Source organism: Terrapene carolina, unplaced genomic scaffold (assembly GCF_002925995.2).
Source record: "Terrapene carolina triunguis isolate 2854851 unplaced genomic scaffold, T_m_triunguis-2.0 Scaffold558, whole genome shotgun sequence".
NCBI classification, from domain to species: Eukaryota; Metazoa; Chordata; order Testudines; family Emydidae; genus Terrapene; species Terrapene triunguis.
Genome location: NW_020664909.1, coordinates 14810019 through 14830665, shown reverse-complemented (window position 1 = coordinate 14830665; position 20647 = coordinate 14810019). Strand labels below are relative to the sequence as shown.

The window sequence follows — 20647 nt, the reverse complement described above, 5'->3', positions numbered from 1 at the left end:
CTCAGGCAGACAGATGCTTTTGCTAACACCCACAAGCCAAATGATCATCTCACACCAATACTTAGCACTTACCTTTGATTTCCGAATCGTCGCTGGGAGTCCCAGCATCTCTCTGTTCAAAGGAATCCGCTGAAATGCTCCTCTCTCTCTTTCCCTTCCCCTTGGCACCATTTCCAGCCCCATTCTTCAATCCCATGCTCCCACCTGGGCCAGGGAGCACTTTGGGAGGGTGACCTCCACTCTTGGGGTCACAGGGAGAGGGCTGGGATTGGCTGGTTGAGCCCCCCTGTTTACCCGGGTTGGAAAATTTGGAATCCAGCTGGGGGTTGCCAGACGGGGACATCACTGTGGGGGGACGGACCATCACCTCCTGCTTTGATTTGGGGCTACTGAAAAAAAAGAGAATTAAAAATAGAGATTAGACTGTCGATTCACTCCAGTAGGAATAGACTAGAGAGAAGCAGCAGCAGCAACCACTGCTGCTGCCACCTTTACAGAGCAAGGCAGTTACTACTGAGTAAGAAATGCCTACATGCTTAGCTTCATCCAGATGCTCTTTCAAACATGCCTTGAAAAAGGTTATTATCCAATATGGGATCACAGTGCTCAAGAAGGCACAAGAACAAGCAGCAGGCCTGCCAGATCCCAGGAACTGCTCAGTCACATGAGGAGCCACCTCTGGGGCTTCTGTCAATAAAGACAACGGTTTCTATGTACACAGAAAAGCGTCTCACACCAAGACCAGCTAAAAGTAAACAAACAGGGCACCATAAAGTTCACCACACTACCCATCCAGACCCAAATGACACAGTACAGCTGTGATCACAAAGCAGAGAAACCCACCACAAGCCAGCCCAAGAGAGCATAAGGAAAACCCAGCATTATTGCAGCACTCATCACAGATCAGGGAAACTCGCCAGGAAAATACAAACCTCTGACCATGAAAGCAATTAAACCAGCTACAACCTGCCTTTGAATGGGGAAAGAGGAGGATACTGTCTCCACACACACTCCTGCAAAATGGGGTGGAGGAGACTGCATTAGAGTTTACCAAAAGAAACTCAAAAAAACCAGTCTTTTCCCACCCACTGACCCATTACACAAACTACAGCCTAAAACTATTTTGTCTCCTTAGATTCTACGCAATTACAGTCTTCCTTCCTCCCTTTATTTTAGCCACTGTCATCCCCCTTCCTTTCTTCTGCAGGGATCTGCTGGGAGCTCATTTTACCCCCCACCCCCAGCCCAAAGGGCAGTGCACTGTAGCAAGCCTCGCAATGCAGCCTGTTTATGTTGCTCCTTCAGTCGGCCAGACAGCTGACTCAGAAGCACTCCCTCCAAGTTACTGTCAGCTCTTGCTGACCCCAGGAGTGAACGATCAAACCTAGGTGTGCTGTCAAGCACACCATACATCCAGTGCATCACCTTTCCTTCAAGCTTTTCCTCTTCCAAGTCAACGGAGGATGTCGTCTGGCACAGGCAGATGAATGACATGGACAAGGCTTGTGCAATGATAATCAGTTCCATGCTGCTCCTGCCAGCAGCACAGGGAGAACTTTGTGTGGGAGTACAAGCACAAAGATCATCTGTGCTTGACCCAGGCATTGGATAACACTGCAGCAGAGCAGGGACACCTCCCCCTCCATACCCAGAACAGTTCACTGAAGTGTCTCACCTCTGTGTATTTCCTGATGGGGAGTTCCTCACTTTGGGGTTACTGGAATGCATTGACAGAAATCCTGAGCTCACACTCACACACAGATGGGCTCTCGTCAAGTTCCTCTAGAGGGCCTGCTGCTGCTGGCAGCTTTGAAACACTTCCTGCCGCACGGTTCTCTCACCGCTGTCCGTCTGCTTGTCTTTTTTCTCTTTGTCTCTCTCTGTCGTTGCACTGGGCCCTTCCCTCCTGCAGCTCCAGCATTCTCTGAATGTGTGCCTCCTGCTGCTGAGGGGAAGTCTCGCATCTCCAGGGCGCACTGTGCCAAACCGCCCCCAAAGAAAGAACAGAAAACAGGTAAGGTACATTCCAAACCCTGGAATTAACTGAACGAAACAGACCAGCGGATGGCAATCCTTTCCCCTTCACTAACAGGGTGAGGGACTGGCATTTTCAGCTGGCTGGAAGACAGTTGAAATGTACAGCTAGGAGGAAGCTCTGGGCAGGTATTAAAAACTCACAAGTGGTAAAGCCAGTCTCCCTTCACCCAAAACAAGTTATGCTGGATTCAAAAGAGCAGGGAAGAAAGAGGTAGGGAAGCTCTTCTTACCCAGACTCTTTGATCCAAGTCATGGAAGAATTCACATGACTTATTTAAGCACGCCCCACACCAAATCACTAGGAATATAGAACTTGACAGACCAGACTGCTAGTCCCGATCATCCAGAATTCCCACTATGAATGGCCATTACCTGATTTCTCAGAGGAAGGTAAACCCTTTCCCCACCACTACAATTAGCCACTTATGCAATGCTGTGTGGTGGAAGGTGCACAGGAGGGAGGGAGAGACACAGAAAATGCCTTCCTGACCACCCGTAAGCAACCAGCTTATGCCATGAAGCATGAGACTTGATTACTATGAGCACACTAAGGAGAACTTGTGGTCAATTACTGTTTCTAACTGAAAGGTTGATAGATCATTAGAGGGCTGCCCATCCAAATTTGCTCAGCAACATCATACAAGCTATTTAAAAACATTTTTTAATTTAACCTGAGCACTTTTCAGCTTGTTTCTAAAGATAGGCAACATGCACAATGCTGGCCATACAGAAGAACAACATAACACCGTTTCTTCTACATTACTGGAGGAGGAAAATATTGGACTTTTAGGTTTCTTATGTCCTTTGAGCTAAAGAATTTTGGAACAATTTTCTGTCTTGTTTATATTTTAATAGAAGATCTTCTTTTCATCTCACCTACTCAAGATGTAAATCCACATAATTAACAATAAATCTTGTTTATATTCTGAATGTATTAAATATTGCTAGTTAAAAATTATTCAAATGTAAATATTCCCAGTATTCCTTCTCAGCACTGAAACAGCAGTTTCTTGTATGACTCAACAGAATCAAAATAAGATTTAATCAGGCTGGCAGGGTCTTGCCTATTATGAAGGAACTAGTGTTTTAAGGATATTAAGAGGACACAAATAGATTCACTGATGCGTCGCTACTGGAGGATTAAGATATACCTGCCACCATATGATCACACTGCTGCCAGGAGAGACTGGCTAGTAAGGCATTGGTATGGAGCTTTGTGGGTCTCCAGCTCCTCAAAGGGATCTTGGTATGTCGTCACACTTGTCTCATGATATTATACCAGTACATTTTGATGCAACATCAATCCACAGTGTCAGGACACCACAATGTAATGATTTTGTGGATCTCGACAACTCCAGATATTCTCCCTTCCACAGCTTCTCCTGCTGCTTGGAGACACAAAGAGGGATCCTGGTGACCCCAGTAAATTTGCTCAATATTCCTGTCTTCACTGCCCTGCTTAAGTCCAGGAATATTCCCTGCATTCGTGGATTAAGAGCTTCAATTGTTCTGCCTGATATTGGGCAGAGCAAGATGAGTTCTGATCAGACCCACAGACTCCACAGAGACCACACGCATCTCTAGAGCCACAAGCAGAGCATCTCATTGGTTTGGAGGTTTGAGAGCAATGTAGTGTTGCTGTTATTTCTACCATGCCATCGGTGTGCATGGTGCTTTACAGGCATACATGAAGAGTTAATTTTCAGAAGTTTCTAAATCCCACTGATTCTCACTGTGTCTTTAGGCTCCTACGTCCCTCTTGAAAACAGGACTTCAAATTTTCAGAAGTGTCTCAGTTCCATTTTCAAAAAAGACTTAAGATCCTGTCATATTGAAAGTCACTGGGACTGAGGCACATTTGAAAATTTTACTCATGGCCTCTCTTAAAACTGAAGTTAGACCAAAAGCACAACACATCATGGCAGGAGAGGGAAGAATAATGGCATAACTGTGAGCACAATTTGCTCCAAAAAGCCGGATATAGAGGTCTGTGTTGTGGATTTCTTGTTATTTATATAGTTGTTTCCATTATAATGTTTTTCACTCATGAATAATGCCTTAATTTTACCCCTTTGTGCGTTTGCATTACGATACATTATATGAGCACACACTATTTTTTCCACAGGACCCCGGTATCATTTAGTGCACAGGACAGACACAAAAGGTAGCAGAATTAAGATTGAACAAGCAACCATAAATGCAACATTTCCTAACTTTGACTGCTTTATTTGGCAACCTGGATATTGTTCTTTTAACATGGTCTTTATATATAATACACAAGACACACACTATCTTTCAATGGATTAGCACTGAAGCTTCGCAGGAGTGAATTATAAGGAGAGATTTGAATGGAGGGGGTAAATATTAACAGAATTTTCAATTTTTCTAAGTTTTGCACTTTACTGGTTGATGACAAAATGATTGTCAACTCTTATTTTTCCCCCCTTTGCTTTCCCCTTCTGTGCAATGGAACTGTACAATAATGTGAGACTCAAAATGGAAAGCATCACAATTTTTATTTGTGGGAGTTTGGTGTCCAATAAGTTAAAATTCCCCTTCACTTGTGCTAAACTTGGATATGCTCTTCCCTTGCTCTCATTTAGGTTTCAGGGAAAATGGACTCCAGCCTACATAGCTGGAGTCTCTCTGCCTTGCAGAACAATTCTTGTTCTAGTGTCAGAGACTGGCGCCATTGTGGGTGATCAAAGCATGTTTTAAAACGTTTCAGCAAAGTCTCTCAGAGACCCATGTAGATAGGGCCAATGTTTTTGTAAATCTTATAGGACCCAGCATCTTCCCTGTAGACAACTCACCAAGACCTCTGGTGTCACGACATTGCAGTGATCATCGTAGAGGTGATGAGTTCAGACCCCTTCTCACACAAGGAAAGATTACCTGAAAAAGAAGAAAAGGGAAGAGCTCCATCACAGGGAATTCACAGGAATTTGTGGGCCCCTTCCAGGCCACAAAAAGGAGACCAAAGCTTTCTCTGAATAACTGACAAGAAAGCCTCAGCTCAACTCAGCAAGATTTGTTAGTGCTAAGAAAGCCTTTACAGGGAGAAAGCTGCAGTGAGGTTTAACTGGTTTGCTATAAACAAATGCAGCAAGGGACAGCTTAGACCTGCTTTGGCACACCCCCAGTTCAGCTAGATGGATTCCCGTGAGCCCATCTGTACTCCCAAGAACTGGCACAGTGCCCACATAAGCATCCTCCCAAACTTCCTTGTCCACCTAACCTCAAGGGTTTGGCTTCCACTCACTTCATGAGCCCAGCTACCTGTGCCAACCTCTGCTCTTCACAATTATACAGTGCCTACCTCCAAGACCAGACAGCCTGCCTGCCCATGTGTGAATGAAAATGCAATAGTCCGGTAAAGCTGGATACTCCCTATGATCAGTCAGTAGAAGTATCAGGCCAAAGTCAGAATAGGAGACGGTAAGGCAGCTTCATCTACTGTTCCACAGGCCACCATTCCACTGCAAGACACCACCCTACATGTGGATGTTTATCCATTTGAAAGCATGGCATGCTGCAGTTTTGGTGGTAGCTTTGAGCATCAGATGCTGCCAGTTATTCCTCATATAGCCAAAGAGGTCATTGCTGAACTGATCAGTTCCACTCTCCCTACTGTCAGTACTGAGGAAAACATCACATCAGTTAATGTTAAGTTCACATGTAGGAACCATCTTCAACCACATCATCTAGCAAATTTTACTTTATAAAACGAAAACTTAAGATTCCACAGCACAATTCTACAGCAAGTGTTGGATTCTAGGGTAAATTCTGTGTCAAGGCAGAAAAACACAGAACTCCTGTTACAGACTTATTTCTTCTACCCACTCAATCCACTCTGACCACCAAGATACACCACTCTACTAAGTTCAGTTTGAAGACACAATGTGCCTCTTACTATTTATACAGGAAGGATGGCACTGTGGTTAAAGCACAACTGGGAATCAGGAGACTTGGTTTTTATTCCCAGCTCTACCGCAGACTTCCTATCTGACCCTAAGCAACTTAGTTAACCCATCTGTGAAACAGGGAACACGAGCTGCGATTTGACATTAAAGTCATTCAGAGTGGTGAAAAATTGTACTTCTATAGCCCCTTCGCTCCATCTCAAAGTATCATCCATTCCAATTTGACCGAAACAGTGTAGCAATATCTAGAGCAATGAAGCCACCATTCTAGTCAGCCAGTCCTAAATAACAGAGTTGCATCCTCCACCCAATCAAACAATGAGACCATCAACAGGATAAACTGTCCCTATAAGCCACACATATAAACAGCATCTGACAAGACAACTGCCGCCATAAACCATTTAATCCAGCAAAAACCTAGCCATAGCAACACCATCATCCCTTCAACATCCCCAGTTATAATCCCCCCTAGGCCAAGCCAGTGCCAGTACAGCGACACCTCTCTACCTAACCTAGCCCTAAGCAGCTATCCAATGCAGCCCAAATTTACCTTTTCACAGGAGTAAAGAGACAGGAATCATAGAACTAGAAGGGACTTCGAGAGCTCATCTAGTCCAGTCCCCTGCACTCATGCCACAACTAAGTGTTAGCTAGACCATCCCTGACACGTGTTTGTCTAACCTGCTCTTAAAAATCTCCAATGATGGAGATTCCACAACCTCCTTAGGCCATTTATTCCAGTGCTTAACCACCGTGACAGGAAGTTTTTCCTAATGTCCAACCTAAACCTCCCTTGCTGCAATTTAAGCCCATTGCTTCTTGTCCTATCCTCAGAAGTTAAGAACAATTTCTTCTCCCTCCTCCTTGTAACCACCTTTTATGTCCCCTCTCAATCTTCTCTTTTCCAGACTAAACAAACCCAATTTTTTCAATCTTCCCTCATAGGTCATGTTTTCTAGACCTTTAATCATTTTTGCTGCTCTTTGGACTTTCTCCAATTTGTCCACATCTTTCCTGAAATGTGGTGCCCAGAACGGGACACAATACTCCAGGTGAAGCCTAATCAGCGCAGGGTAGAGCGGAGAATTACTTCTCGTATCTTACAACACTCCTGCTAATACATCCCAGAACAATGTTTGCTTTTTTGCAATAGCATTCAGTGTTGACTTATATTTAGCTTGTGATTCACTATGATCCCTGGATCACTTTCCACAGTACTCCTTCCTAGGCAGTCATTTCCCACTTTGTATGTGTGCAGCTGATGGTTCCTTCCTAAATAGAGTACTTTGCATTTGTCCTTATTGAATTTCATTCTATTTACTTCAGACCATTTCTCCAGATCATTTTGAATTTTAATCCTATCCTCCAAAGCACTTGCAACTCCTCCCAGCTTGGTATCGTCCGCAAACTTTGTAAGCGTACTCTCTATGCCATTATCTAAATCACAGATGAAGATATTGAACAGAACTGGACCCAGAACTGATCCCTGTGGGACCCCACTTGTTATGTCTTTCCAGTATGACTGTGAACCACTGATAATTACTCTCTGGGAACGGTTTTCCAACCAGTTTTGCACCCACCTTATAGTAGCCCCATCTAGGTTGCATTTCCCTAGTTTGTTTATGAGACGGTCATGCGAGACAGTATCAAAAGCTTTACTAAAATCAAGGTATACCACGTCTACCACTTCCCCCCATCCACAAGGCTTGTTACCCTGTTAATGAAAGCTATCATGTTGATTTGACACGATTTGTTCTTGACAAATCCATGCTGACTGTTACTTATCACCTTATTTTCTAGATGTTTGCAAATTGGTTGCTTAATTATTTGCTCTATTATCTTTCCAGGTAGAGAAATTAAGCTGACTGGTCTGTAATTCCCTGGGTTGTCCTTATTTCCCTTTTTATAGAAGGGCACTATATTTGCCCTTTTCTAGTCTTTTGGAACCATTCCCGTCTTCCATGACTTTTCAAAGATAGTCGCTAATGGCTCAGATATCTCTTCAGTCAGCCCCTTGAGTATTCTAGGATACATTTCATCAGGCCTAGATGACTTGAAGACATCTAATTTGTCTAAGTAATTTTTAACTTGTTCCTTCCCTATTTTAGCCTCTGATCCTACCTCATTTTCACGAGCATTCACTATGTTAGACGTCCAATCACCACCAACCTTCTTGGTGAAAACCAAAACAAAGAAGTCATTAAGCACCTCTGCCACTTTCACATTTTCTGTTATTGTTTCCCCCCCCCCCCCACATTGAGTAATGGGCCTACCCTGTCCTTGGTCTTCCTCTTGCTTCTAATGTATTTGTAGAACGTTTTCTTGTTACCCTTTATGTCTCTAGCTAGTTTGAGCTCATTTTGTGCCTTGGCCTTTCTAATGTTGTCCCTACATACTTGTGTTATTTGTTTATATTCATCCTTTGTAATCTGACCTTGTTTCCACTTTTTGTAGGACTCTTTTTTAGATCATTGAAGATCTCCTGGGTAAGCCAGGGTGGTCTCTTGCCATACTTCCTATCTTTCTACTCAGTGGGATTGTTTGTTCTTGTGCCCTTAATAATGTCTCTGTGAAAAACTGCCAACTGTCTTCAGTTGTTTTTCCCCTTAGACTTGCTTCCCATGGGATCTTACCTACCAACTCTCTGAGTTTGCTAAAGTCTGCCTTCTTGAAATCCATTGTCTTTATTTTGCTGGTTCTCCCTCCTACCATTCCTTAGAATCATGAACTCTACCATTTCATGATCACTTTCACCCAAGCTGCTTTCCACTTTCAAATTCTCAACCAGTTCCTCCCTATTTGTCAAAATCAAATCTAGAACAGCCTCTCCCCTAGTAGCTGGCTCCACCTTCTGAAATAAAAAATTGTCTCCAATATATTCCAAGAACGTGTTGGATAATCTGTGCCCTGCTGTGTTATTTTCCCAACAGATGTCTGGGTGGTGAGGGATTCAACTACTAAGTCCTGTGATTTGGATGATTTTGTTAGTTGTTTAAAAAAAGGCTCATCCAACTGTTCTTCCTGGTTAGGTGGTCTGTAGTAGACCTCTATCATGACATCACCCTTGATTTTTACCCCTTTTATCCTCACCCAGAGACTTTCAACAAGTCTGTCTCTTATTTCCATCTCAACCTCAGTCCAAGCATATACATTTTTACTATATAAGGCAACACCGCCTCCCTTTATTCCCTGCCTGTCCTTCCTGAGCAAGCTGTACCCTTCTATACCAATAGTCCAGTCACGTGTATTATCCCACCAAGTCTCTGTGATGCCAACTATGTCACAGGAACACTGACAAAGGCTGGGATGTGGGAGAACCCTCATGGGAAACGGTCAGAGCTCTACTGCTTGAGACTTTCAAGCCTTTACCTGACAAGAGGCTAGAAAAATATAGTGTAGGGAAAGTAATCCAAGGGGGGAGGGGCGGGTTGACTAGACGTGACCCATCTTTAGCATCTATGAATTAGCCACCCATATTACTGCAGCTCAGCCCAGAAGTAAAACCTTCCATTCAAACCTGCTTTTTCTCCTTCACCAATCTTAGGACTTATAAACCTTTAATGGTGATGGATGGCCAGGCACTTTCAGACATAAATAATTAGATAGAAACTCTGGCAGGAAGAGCTGTGGTTATCACTGATTAACTATTGTCCTTCCTCCGGCTTTGAAAATGCAAACATGAAGAGATGAAATAAAGACACATCACGTGTCAACCTCCAGCTTTGCTGAGATGCAGCATGTTAAAAGGGGAGAAAAATTTTATTCTTTCTACTGACACAAAATAATGTGCTTGTTCATTCTCTTTGCCCCCGCTGGCCTGAGAACAGGTATGTTGGCGATGTGCTCTTCAGTTACCCGTGAGACTGCACTGATTGGAATTCTCTGCTGGTTTTCACCGGACACCACACTTTTCACTTTTATTCAGTTCTGCAGTCTTTACATAATGGCAGCTGGGCTACTGATATTAGCTTTTAATAAACTATTTTTAAAAGACTACATCAACATGAGAGCTTGGGGGAAAAGGAAAAGGCAGGAAGTTTTATCCAAAACTTTATTTAAAGTCTCAAGCTCGCTTAAAAATATATAAAAGCAACAGCAAATAGATAAACTGGTATATAGGGAACACTATACAGCATCACATTTTCCCATGCAATATGAGGATGTAAGCATGCAGGGTATCCCTTACTTCCCCTGCTCTCCTGGACCCAGCCCCAGTGATCAGAGGTGTATCTTCTGGTTACATATAGAGGCAACAATATATTGAACCCACTTCTAGCAAAAGCTCTCCCCCTTATCTTCACATATTTTGTGTAGTGTCCTGCAGTCTCCAATAGTACGAATAACACTGTGCACGCTGGCATCCAAATGGGTTTGTAGGCAGCACCACCTTGCCTTCAGTCAGCCAAATGCACATCCTACCACCTGTCACGGAGTCCCCGGGCAATGCTCTGGAACTGCTCCCCACAGAGCCAGTGAGGACTTTGGGGAGCCTCCTCTCCCATGGAGCAGACTGTCTTCAGGGCAAGGAGCTCGCACGGCTTCACCTCCTGGGAGCATTCAGCATATGCCCCTCGGTGCGCTTCCCACAGCGAGTCCGCCCAGGCGGGGTCCTGGGGAAGCCAGAGGGTCCTGCACGCACCCCCACTTCGCAGTCAGACGTGACTCTTAGCCAGCCAGTAAAACAGAGGTTTATTAGATGACAGGAACTCGGTCTAAAACAGAGCTTGTAGGTACAGCGAACGGGACCCTTCTGCCAGGTCCATTCTGGGGCCCAGCGAGCCAGACACCCCCGTCTGCCCTCACTCCTAGTCCGCAGCCAGCTCCAAACTGAATCCCTCTCCAGCCCCTCCTTCTCTGCTAAGTTCCTTTCCCGGGCCAAGAGGTCACCTGACCTCTTTGTTCTCCCACACCTTTAGCATCCCCTTGCAGGGGGGAAGGGCCTGGCCATTAGTTGCTAGGCAACAGAGGGTCAGCCAGAAACTGAGGCACCCACGCAGTATTCAGAGGAAACTGTAAGAACAGTCCCACTTCGTCATACCACCATCCTGCAACTGCTCAGTGTTTAATTAAAACTTCTGCCCTGTGGTCTAAAATCAGAGTACACCTTCTTGAGCCAAGGCAGTAGAGAATAGGCTAAGTCCCTTAAATAACAGTGGACATAGGCATCCTGTCAATAACCACCCTTCTTGTCCAAACAGATTAACACCAGATCTCCTGAGCACCCTGGTGTCATGTACCAGTTGGTGCATCCCACAGTGGTGATCAGGAATGTCCTTTGTTGGTCAACCAAGGCGTGAATAGCAATATAGCAGTATTTCTGGTTGCCATTAAATCATAGAAATTTAGGGTTGGAAGGAAACTCGAGAGGTCATCTAGTCCATCCCCTTTCACTGGCATGGGACCAAGTGTACCTAGACCACCCCCGACAGGTGTTTGTTTAACTTGTTCTTAAAAAGTTCCCATGACCGGAATTCCACAACCTCATTTGGAATCCCATTCCAATGCTTAACAATCCTGATAGAAAGTTTTTCCTTAATATTTAACCTAAATCTTCCTTGTGGCAGATTAAGCCAATTACTTTTTGTCCTCCCTTCAGTAGACATGGAGAACAAGTGATGACCACCATCTTTATAACAAGCCCTTAACATACTTAAAAACTTATGTCCCCCTTCAGTTTCCTTTTCTCAAGACTAAACATAGCTAATTTTTTTTAACCTTTCCTCATAGGTCAGATTTTCTAAGCCTTTTATCATTTTTGTCGCTCTCCTCTGGACTCCCTGCACATCTCAAACTGTGGTGCCCAAAATTGGGCACTATACTCCAGTTGAGGCCTCACCAGTGCCAAGTAGAGCACTGTAGGAATGATTACCTCCTGCGTCTCACATATGACGCTCCTTATTAATACACCCCAGCATATTAGCCTTTTTTGTAGCTACATCACTTTGTAGCTCATATTCAATTTGTGATCTACCACAACCCCCAAACGTTTTTCTGCAGGACTACTGCGTAGAGCCAGTTATTCCACTTCTGTGTTTGTGCATTTGATTTTTCCTTCTTAAGTACTCTGCACTTATCTTTATTGAATTTCATCTTGTTGATTTCAGACCAATTCTCTAATTTAATCAGTCATTTTGAATTCCAATCCTGTCCTCCAAAGTGCTAGCAACCCCTCCAAATCATTAATGAAAATATTGATTAGTGCCTGACCCAGAACTGACTGCTGTGGAATCCCACTAGATATGCTCTCACAGTTTGACAGTGAACCATTGATAACTACTCTTTGAGTATAGTTTTTCAACCATTTGGGCACCTGCCTTATAGTCATTTCATCTAGAACAATTTCCCTGCTTTGTTTATGTAAATGTAATGTGCGACTGCATCAAAAACATTATTAAAAAAGAGGACGTCTCTCCCCTGCTGGTGGAGCTTGAAGCCGATGGAGGCTGCCACTGTGCCCGAGACCCGGAAGGGCTGCCAGAGCTACCTGTCACCAACGAGCTGATGGGGCTGCCACTTGCTGTTTACCTAAGCGAGACAGAGGACAACCCTGAAACTCAGGTACCCCAGGACAGGGAGGGTAGGAAGGAGTCCAGGGAAGCCGAATAGAGGTTGGCTGTGGGACTGATTGTAAGCCGGCCAGCATGTTGCAGGAGGATCCCCGCTGACCCAGTGGCAGACCACTCTGCCATTCATAGGGCCCTGGGCTGGGACGCAGTTGAGTGGGAAGGCCTGCGTCCCCCAACTCTGGCCACCCCATCCCTGGAGGGTGGCAGTCTGCCCTGTTAGGCCAGGAGGCCTGTATTGGTCTGGCACTCGCCAGAGTTAGGGCGCCAGTCAGGTTTGGCTGCAGCTCCCGCCAAGCGCTGATTCCCCCCAAATTGCTGTGTTGCTCTGCGTAGACCCAACCAGAACTGTTAACTGTGGATTGCCTGGCTGATTGAGGGCCCCAGGCAGATAGAGTAATTGCTGCCTTGACTGATTACCAGCCAGGACCAGTAACTGCTGGCTGCCCCGCCCTGATTGAGGGCCCTGGGTTTATAGACTCCCTGCTGCTCGGCCAGCTGCAGGATAGAACCAAGTGACTCCTAGCTAATTCCTCCCCCCCCCTCCCCCCCCCCCCCCCCCGACTGAGTCGCTCCAGGAGGGATCATAGTAAGGGGCGTGGTCTCCTGCCCTGACAGATGGGGAAAGACCCACAAATGAATGCCCTACAATATCACATCTATTGCTTCCCTCCTATCTACTAGGCCAGTAACCTTATCAAAGAAGGAAATGGGTTTGGCATGGCATGATTTCTTCTTGACTAATTTATGCTGGCTATTACTATCACCCTGTTATCCTCTAGGTGCTTACAAATTGATTGTTTAACCATTTGTTCCAAGATCTTTCCAGTATCTTTCAACCTAAAATTGAAGTTAGGTTGACTAGTTTATAACTCCCCACTACGTTTGCTCTTCTCCAGTCCTCAAGGACCTCACCTGTCCTCCATGAGATCTTGAAGATAAAACTGCTAATGGTTACAAGACTGCTTCAGCTAGTTCCTTAAGGACCCTAGGATTAATTTTGTCAGACTCTGCTGACATGAATACATCTAACTTATCTAAACATTCTTTAACCTGTTATTTCTGTTCTAGCTTGTGTTCCTTCCACCTTGTTAATATTAATTGTATTAAGCATCGAGTCAATTTTAATCAAGACTGAAGCAAAACAGACATAAAATACCTCAGCCTTCTTCTTGTTGTCATCCATTGGCTCTCCTTCCCCACTAGATAGTGGACCTACACATTCCTTTGTCTTTCTCTTGCTCCTAATATATTTACAGAACCTATTCTTATTGCTTATTATTACCCTTCCTGGTGTAACTCATTCTATGCCTTAGGCATTTTGGATTTTGTCTCTACATGCCCAAGCTACTCTCTTGTACTCCTCCTTTGCAATTTGTCCATGTTTCCACTTTCCATAGGGTTCCTTTTTGACTTTCAGGTCACTAAAGAGCTCCTGATGGAGCCATATTGGCCTCTTACTATTCTTTCCTTCTCATCGGGACAGTTTGCTTTGTGCCTTTAATACTGTCTGAGAAATTGCCAGCTCTCCTAAACTCCTTTTTATCTTAGATTTCCTTTCCATAGGACCTTACCTACCCATTTTTTGAGTATGTTAAAAGTCTGCTTTTTGTTTAAATCTGCCTTATTCATGTGTCCCTTATGGTGGGAAGACAATGGGCATGTGCACTATATGGATGGGCTGCAGCGCAGTTCAGGAATCCAATCTATCACAAAGTTAATTATTTCAGGGATGTTAGCAACGTATGTCACCCAGGGGTAAATAACTGCAGCAATAACTGCTCTTCAACCACAACAGCACCAACAGTCAATTTACCAACATCAAACTGGTTAGCCACCGACATGTAGCAGTCTTCAGTAGACACCTTTCAGATGGACTGGCAGGGCCTCGCCTCCCCCATCTGATTGTCCTGGCCCTAAAGGATCAAGGCAAGCGCTTCACACTGCTCAATGAACATAGCTCTCTTCATGAGGAAATTCTAAGCCCTCCCAGATCTGCACGATAAGGTATTCCCCCCAACTCTGTGCTTGTGGTCTTGCAAAGAACCACCAGTCAACATAGGGGAAATCCACAGCTACTGCAACCCATACCAGCTGTCTCCACCATGATGTCAGCATGCAGTCTTCATTATCTCCTCACCTAGACCCACAACTCAGGGACACAAGCCACTGCACCCTCTATCATGACCTCCATCTACAACCTGCTGCATGAACAGTGCCAAATGCAGGAACAGGTCTTCGCCCACAAGCTGGATCCATGCCTTGGCACAGGTGGAACAGGCAAAAGTGAGGCGCCTGCAGAACCAGAAGTAGTTTAGTGGCAGGCTAAGAACATTTCCACACAAGGGCTTGGGAAGGACAGAAGTTTTCTCACAAGACACTATGAAACAATTCCTAGAGCAGCTCAACTCAGTGCAATTGTAAGAACCACGGGATATATCCCCAGAAATATTAGCACCTAATCTGGATTACTGCAGCACCAGTGTGGATGCAACTAGATGGGTCTGAGTCAAGTGTGGATCCACAGTGTGGACAGTGGCAGGTGGGCTTGGATTACCCAGGTGTACTCTGCAGGGAAGACATACCTTTTGCCTTTCTTCTAATTCTTCTTTCATGTTCCTCATCCCTTCCCTGCTGATTTTCCTGTGAGTAGGGGCATTAATCAGAGGACCAACCTTTCCCCATCCCTAGAATCCTAGATGTGGTGACTGGGATTCCCATAACCACCCCTGTCCCTGAGGGAAGTGCAGACATCCCAGTTGCTGATGCCACATAATGCAAACCGGAAAAGTATTGATAAATATGTATACTATGATATTTGTAAGGTAACAAATCCCCTCCCCTACAAGTGCCTCTTCACTGCCTACTCTCTCATCTCTTCAAGCCATTTGCCCAAGTTGTCCCATCACATACTGTCATGTAGACACTCAGAATGTTTTCCCTTTTGTGAAACACCTTAAAGAACACAGCCATGGATTTAACCAATTTCCATCTTCAGCTGTGCACGGTGATGTATTGGTGGCAGTGGGGCAGGAAGGTTTGGATGGAACAGGAAGCCCAGCACAATAATCATTGGATTTAAAACTTGGTTATTATAGTGCAGCTTTTCTCAAAGTGGGGTCAGTGAGGGTACTCCAGGGGGTCTGCGGGTCCTGCTGATCAACCCCTCCCCTTTCCTCCCTCAACTCCTTCCCCTCCCTACCAGCGCCTCCTGCACACCAGGGAACCGCTGTTCGCCGGCCTGCAGGAGGCGCTGGGAGGGAGGGGGAGGAGAAAAGACAGGGTGCGCTTGGGAGAAAGGGCAGAAAGAGGAGGGGCAGGGGTGGAGTGGAGGCAGGGTCTGGGGCTGAGCGGGGAGGCTTGGGGGGTCCGTGAAAAATTTTAAATCAAAATGGAGGTCCTCAGGTTGCTAAAGTTTGAGAACCGCTGTGGTAGTGTCAAGATGTGTGCTAGATGTCTTGCGGTATAGTAGAAAGATTGGGTCCCTGCCCAAAATAGTTTACAATTCAGGACTCCAATCCTAAAACTTCATACATGCGGAGCCTTGTTTATTTCAGTAAGACTTTTCTCACAAGCACAAGAATTTGCCCACACGTAATTTTAGATGCAACAAAACAGATGGAGGTACCAAACAGTAGGGAATACATTGTGTAAGGTAGGACTAAGGAGGGGGCAACAAGATCATGCATTTACTAACTATAGGTATGTGTACAGCTTGATAATTAAAATAATATAGAACAAGCTCTTTGAACTAAGTGGGTATTAATTATTTTCCTCTAATCTTCTAATTTTCAGTAATATTGGTAATATTAAAAGGTATTGCTTGCAATAGCAGGTAAGATTAAGGGTTTTTTTTAAAAACGTCTTTTTAAAATTGTACATTTTACAACACTTTAACTGTACAGGATAAAGAGTGAACATGACTAGACAGTTTCTCTACACAAGAGAGACAGACATCCGAAGACCTAAAAAGACACAAAAATTGCCAAGAGATTCAAGGGTAGGAATAGTATCTACAGTTACTTTCTATTCATTTGAAGTTACTAGATTTTGAGTTGACACTATCCCCTTTAATATATTGTACAATATGCTCACATTATCTCCCAGCAACCACTGATGCAGTTTAACTGCTCCAGAAGCCACCTAAAGTACATCTACACAGCAACAACAACAACAACAACAACACATAGCAAGTCTCAGAGCCTGGATCAACTGACTTGCTCGTGCTGCAGGACTAAAAGAAGGGCTCAGCCTGGAGCCCGGGCTCTGAAATCCAGGAAGTGGGGCTGGGTCTCAGAGCCTGGGCTACAGTCTGAGCCTGAACATCTACATTGCTACTTTTAGCCCTGCACCATGAGCCCAAGTCAGTTGACCCAGGTTCTGGGACTCTCAACCACGAGGGTTTTTGGGGGGGGGGGGGATTGGCTGTGCAGAAGTGCAAGCCAGGCTACGATACACACTTGTCATGTCTGCACCAAGGAAGTTCTGCAAATGTTTCCCATTATTGCTAACACCATTTCAGTTCCACCAGTGTTAGCTATGTTTTGAAACTCATGAGCAGACAAGCAGCTGCTATCATTTTTAGGCCCAGTGTCACCTAACCATCCTTAATATCCCAGCCTTAATGGACTTCAGTTGCTGCCAATACTGTTAACATCAGTGGAACCAAACTGCTGTTAGCAACAAACAGGAACATTTTTGCTACATTTCCCTAGTGTAGACAGGGCCGCTGGGGCTTAACAAATTATGTCCGCAGCTCAAAGTTAATCTCAGTCAACACAATACATAGATGTCCAGCAGATAACCCTGGTCTTTGAAGAGTAGCTCTTCCAGAGCTAGGAGCTATGCAAATATGTTGCCTATGCAGGCTTCCACATCTTCACCTCCAAATTCTAGCTCCTCCTTCACAATGAGGCAAGAAACAGGCTTGAAGCCAATGGTGACTTCTCTTTCCCCCTAAAAAGAAAGTCACTCACCAGACTAAAAGATATTTAACATTTCAGCTCAGACTTCAGGACAGGTCAAAACTACATGGAAAAGAAAAAAAAACAATCAGCTCAAACATGAAACACTGGTAGGAACCAAGAGTCAACGGAACAGAATAGGGCAGTGGTGCTCAACCTTATTACACAGGCGGGTCACATAAACCTAAGCGCAATCTTGTGTGGACCAAACTGATTCTACCTATTTTAATAAGATTTAAAGTCACTTGTATTGATTTATATTTAAAGTTCAGCTTGTTTTGTATGTATTTGGATAGACAATGCTCTACATAGAAACAATCGATTTACATACTTGTATAACAGGATGACAAAACACTAATGAATCGGCCATTAGTATATGGTGCTGAAGCAGGCTGCGAGCCTTATGAAATGCTCTGGTAGGCAGTGTACGGCCGGTGGACCACAGGTTGGGCACCCCTTGAATAGGTAATGCGAGGGTGGGAGTAACTGAAGTGAAGAAGCCTTCTTGTTTCTCAGTATGCAACACAACACCACTGCATTGTTTAAACAGAAGGAATGAGGCACGTATCAGCCAGGTATGGAAAGTGGCACATGCTTTTTCTATTCATTTTGGCAGCCAGTCACTAAGTTTCTAGAATGAAAGATATGAAGAGAGTCTGCAGGCATAACACATCAAGCTGTGATCTCGTCATCTCTCACAAGCCACAAAGGGGTGGGATTGATCAGCTTGTGGACAGACCTCCTCTTCCAAGGAAAGTCCAGGTGTTGCAGTAAGTGGTAGGGGCAATTAATTACTGAACCAGTGCCCCAGTATGCTGCAAGGATACACTGCACGATACACATGCACAGCAAAACCTGAAGTACTTCGAAGTATCAACTGTACTGCATACACAGAGCGTTATTTTCAAAGGCAAGTCAAAACTAGTTTAACGGGAATATTCAGAGGCATTTCTGCTCAATGATGGAACTATTTCTCTGACAATTTCAACTTTCTATCCCTAACCAAAAAAGGTTGTAAGATTTTGTTTAAAAAAAAAAAAAAAAAAGAAAGAAAGAAAGAGAGAAAATATTTTTCTCCTCAAAAGCAGTTTAACCATTTTGACTCAAATTCTCCACCCCACCCCCAACATAAAAGAACAAAAAGCCTGGAAAATTTCAACTCAATAGTTGAAATTTTTGAAGAGTAGTGAGCTACTCAAAAGAAAGTTGCCTCAACTTTTCCAGTATAACAACCTCTACTACAGAGAGGTTTTTACTACTTCACCAATGAAATAAAGCTGTCTTTTCAATTAACTGTGCAAACACTCCTAATTAATCCTCAAACACATCCAGATATGTATGTCGATAAATATTAATCACTGTTTAAGACAAATGGGGATATGAAAACACTTCCCCAAGGTCATACAACAAATCATGTCACTATCTGCACAGCCCACCACAGCACTATCTGTAAAATGGGCCTCGGAGTTAGCTCTTATGCAGTGCTTTTAATTTCGAAGTGGCATAAAATATATAAATCATTAAAGTAATTAATGCTCTGGCATTATGATTTTCTCATCTGTAGAATTCAAAGCACTTGATAAAAGGGAAAAAGTACTAGTTGCTCCATTTTATAGACAGCCTAACTAAGCACACAGATTTAAGGTATTTTTTCTGGGGCCCTGTGGTCTAGTGGATAAAACATGAGCACAAACTGCCAGGGATGGCATAGGTAATTGTCTAGCCACATCTCTCAATGTCCCTTCCAGCTCTACATTTCTAAGATTCTGTGATTCTATATTACAAGAGTTCTGGGTTCTGTTCGCAGCATTACTACAACCTTCCTAGGTAACCCTGGCTAAGTAAAAGTCTCTGGGCCTCACTAACCCGGTCTATACAATGGGGTAATGATAGTTGGGCAAGTGTGAGAGTCATGAAGTACAGAGAATAAAGACCAGCCAAGTGAAAAGATGGGCCAAGAACTTAGAACTTCCTGACTCCAGATCGTATGCACATTCCCTCAGGCAGGTTAAGGAGACGTTTTGGGGACACAATCAGAAACCTTTTCACCAGGCCTATAGCTCCCTGAAACATATGGAAATGGAACAAAACCAGTTCAGAGTATTCCAAAGTTTTAAGAAAAGCTGAGTGCATAGCTAATTTAGCTACATCTGCACTGCAGCTGCTCTGAACTTCACATGGATTGAGGCAAGGGCTCTATTCAATATGAAGTTGTTACTAGTGAAGTCTATTACAGTCTATTATAGTCCTATAGAACATTGGTAAGAGTGCTTAAAAAAAAAAAAGTATTACCGTATAAACTCGTTCATTAGCCTGTTCGTTTATAAGCCAACCCCCAAAAATGGATAGGTAAAAATAGCAAAAACTGTATGATCCTTTCATAAGCCAACCCTATATTTCAGGGGTTGGAAAACTTTGGCTCCCGGCCCGTCAAGGTAAGCCGCTGGCAGGTCAGGACGTTTTGTTTACTTGGCGCATCTGCAGGCATGGAGCCCCTCCGCTCCCTGTGGCCACAGTTCGCCGTTCCCAGCCAATGGGAGCTGCGGGAAGTGGAGCGCCAGACCCTCCAAGTAAACAAAACAACAATGTATTAGATATTCAATTCAATGATTCCATAGAGTTTAAAATCATCAAGTTTTGGTGTAGTCCCGTTTATAAGCCAACCCCCGCTCTTTGATGCGTCACTTTTTTACCAATAATATTCGGCTTATGAACGAGTATATACGGTATTTTCAAAGACGAGAAGCACCCAATTTTCACTGAATGCTTAAAGGCAATTTCCCTCAAAGGAGGGCATTTATTTGCCAAATTTCAGCCCCATGGTTTTTGCAAGAAATTTTGTAATAGGTCAAGTGTATTTTTCCATTCTCATTCTCAAAAACAGTTGACTGTTTCTGCTCAAACTTAAAAAAAAAGAAAGAAGAAAAAAAGTCAAACAAACTGCTCCGCTTTTCCCCACCTCTTTCCAGACAGAAACCAAGCCTGAAAAATTTCAGCTCTGCAATTAGAAGTTGTTTGTTTAAAAACAGAGGGCTTAGAACACAAACATTTAGGCTACCTTAACTATAGACATCACTCACTCCCCAGCTGTAATTTGTAAAACTGGTGGCAAAATTTGCAGAGTATTTTTGAGAACCTTCTTCAGTGAGAGTTATGTACT

At 44.0% G+C, this 20647-nt stretch overlaps 1 protein-coding gene across 2 annotated transcripts in view; it reads right to left on the bottom strand.

Moving 5' to 3' along the window:
* Positions 1–20647, bottom strand: part of BCL9 (BCL9 transcription coactivator) — a 73556-nt gene that overhangs the window by 10204 nt on the left and 42705 nt on the right. Inside the window, exons 2-4 of one of the 2 annotated variants that reach the window (XM_024209452.2) lie at positions 4851–4932; positions 1676–1976; positions 73–389 (exon numbers count right to left, since the gene is read on the bottom strand). In XM_024209452.2, coding sequence (XP_024065220.1) covers positions 73–389; positions 1676–1728 — 370 coding nt within the window. In that variant the 5' untranslated portion in view covers positions 1729–1976; positions 4851–4932. Of the gene's footprint in view, positions 1–72; positions 390–532; positions 578–1675; positions 1977–4850; positions 4933–20647 lie in introns of those variants that run through there. The other variant, XM_024209453.2, reaches the window with a different exon arrangement.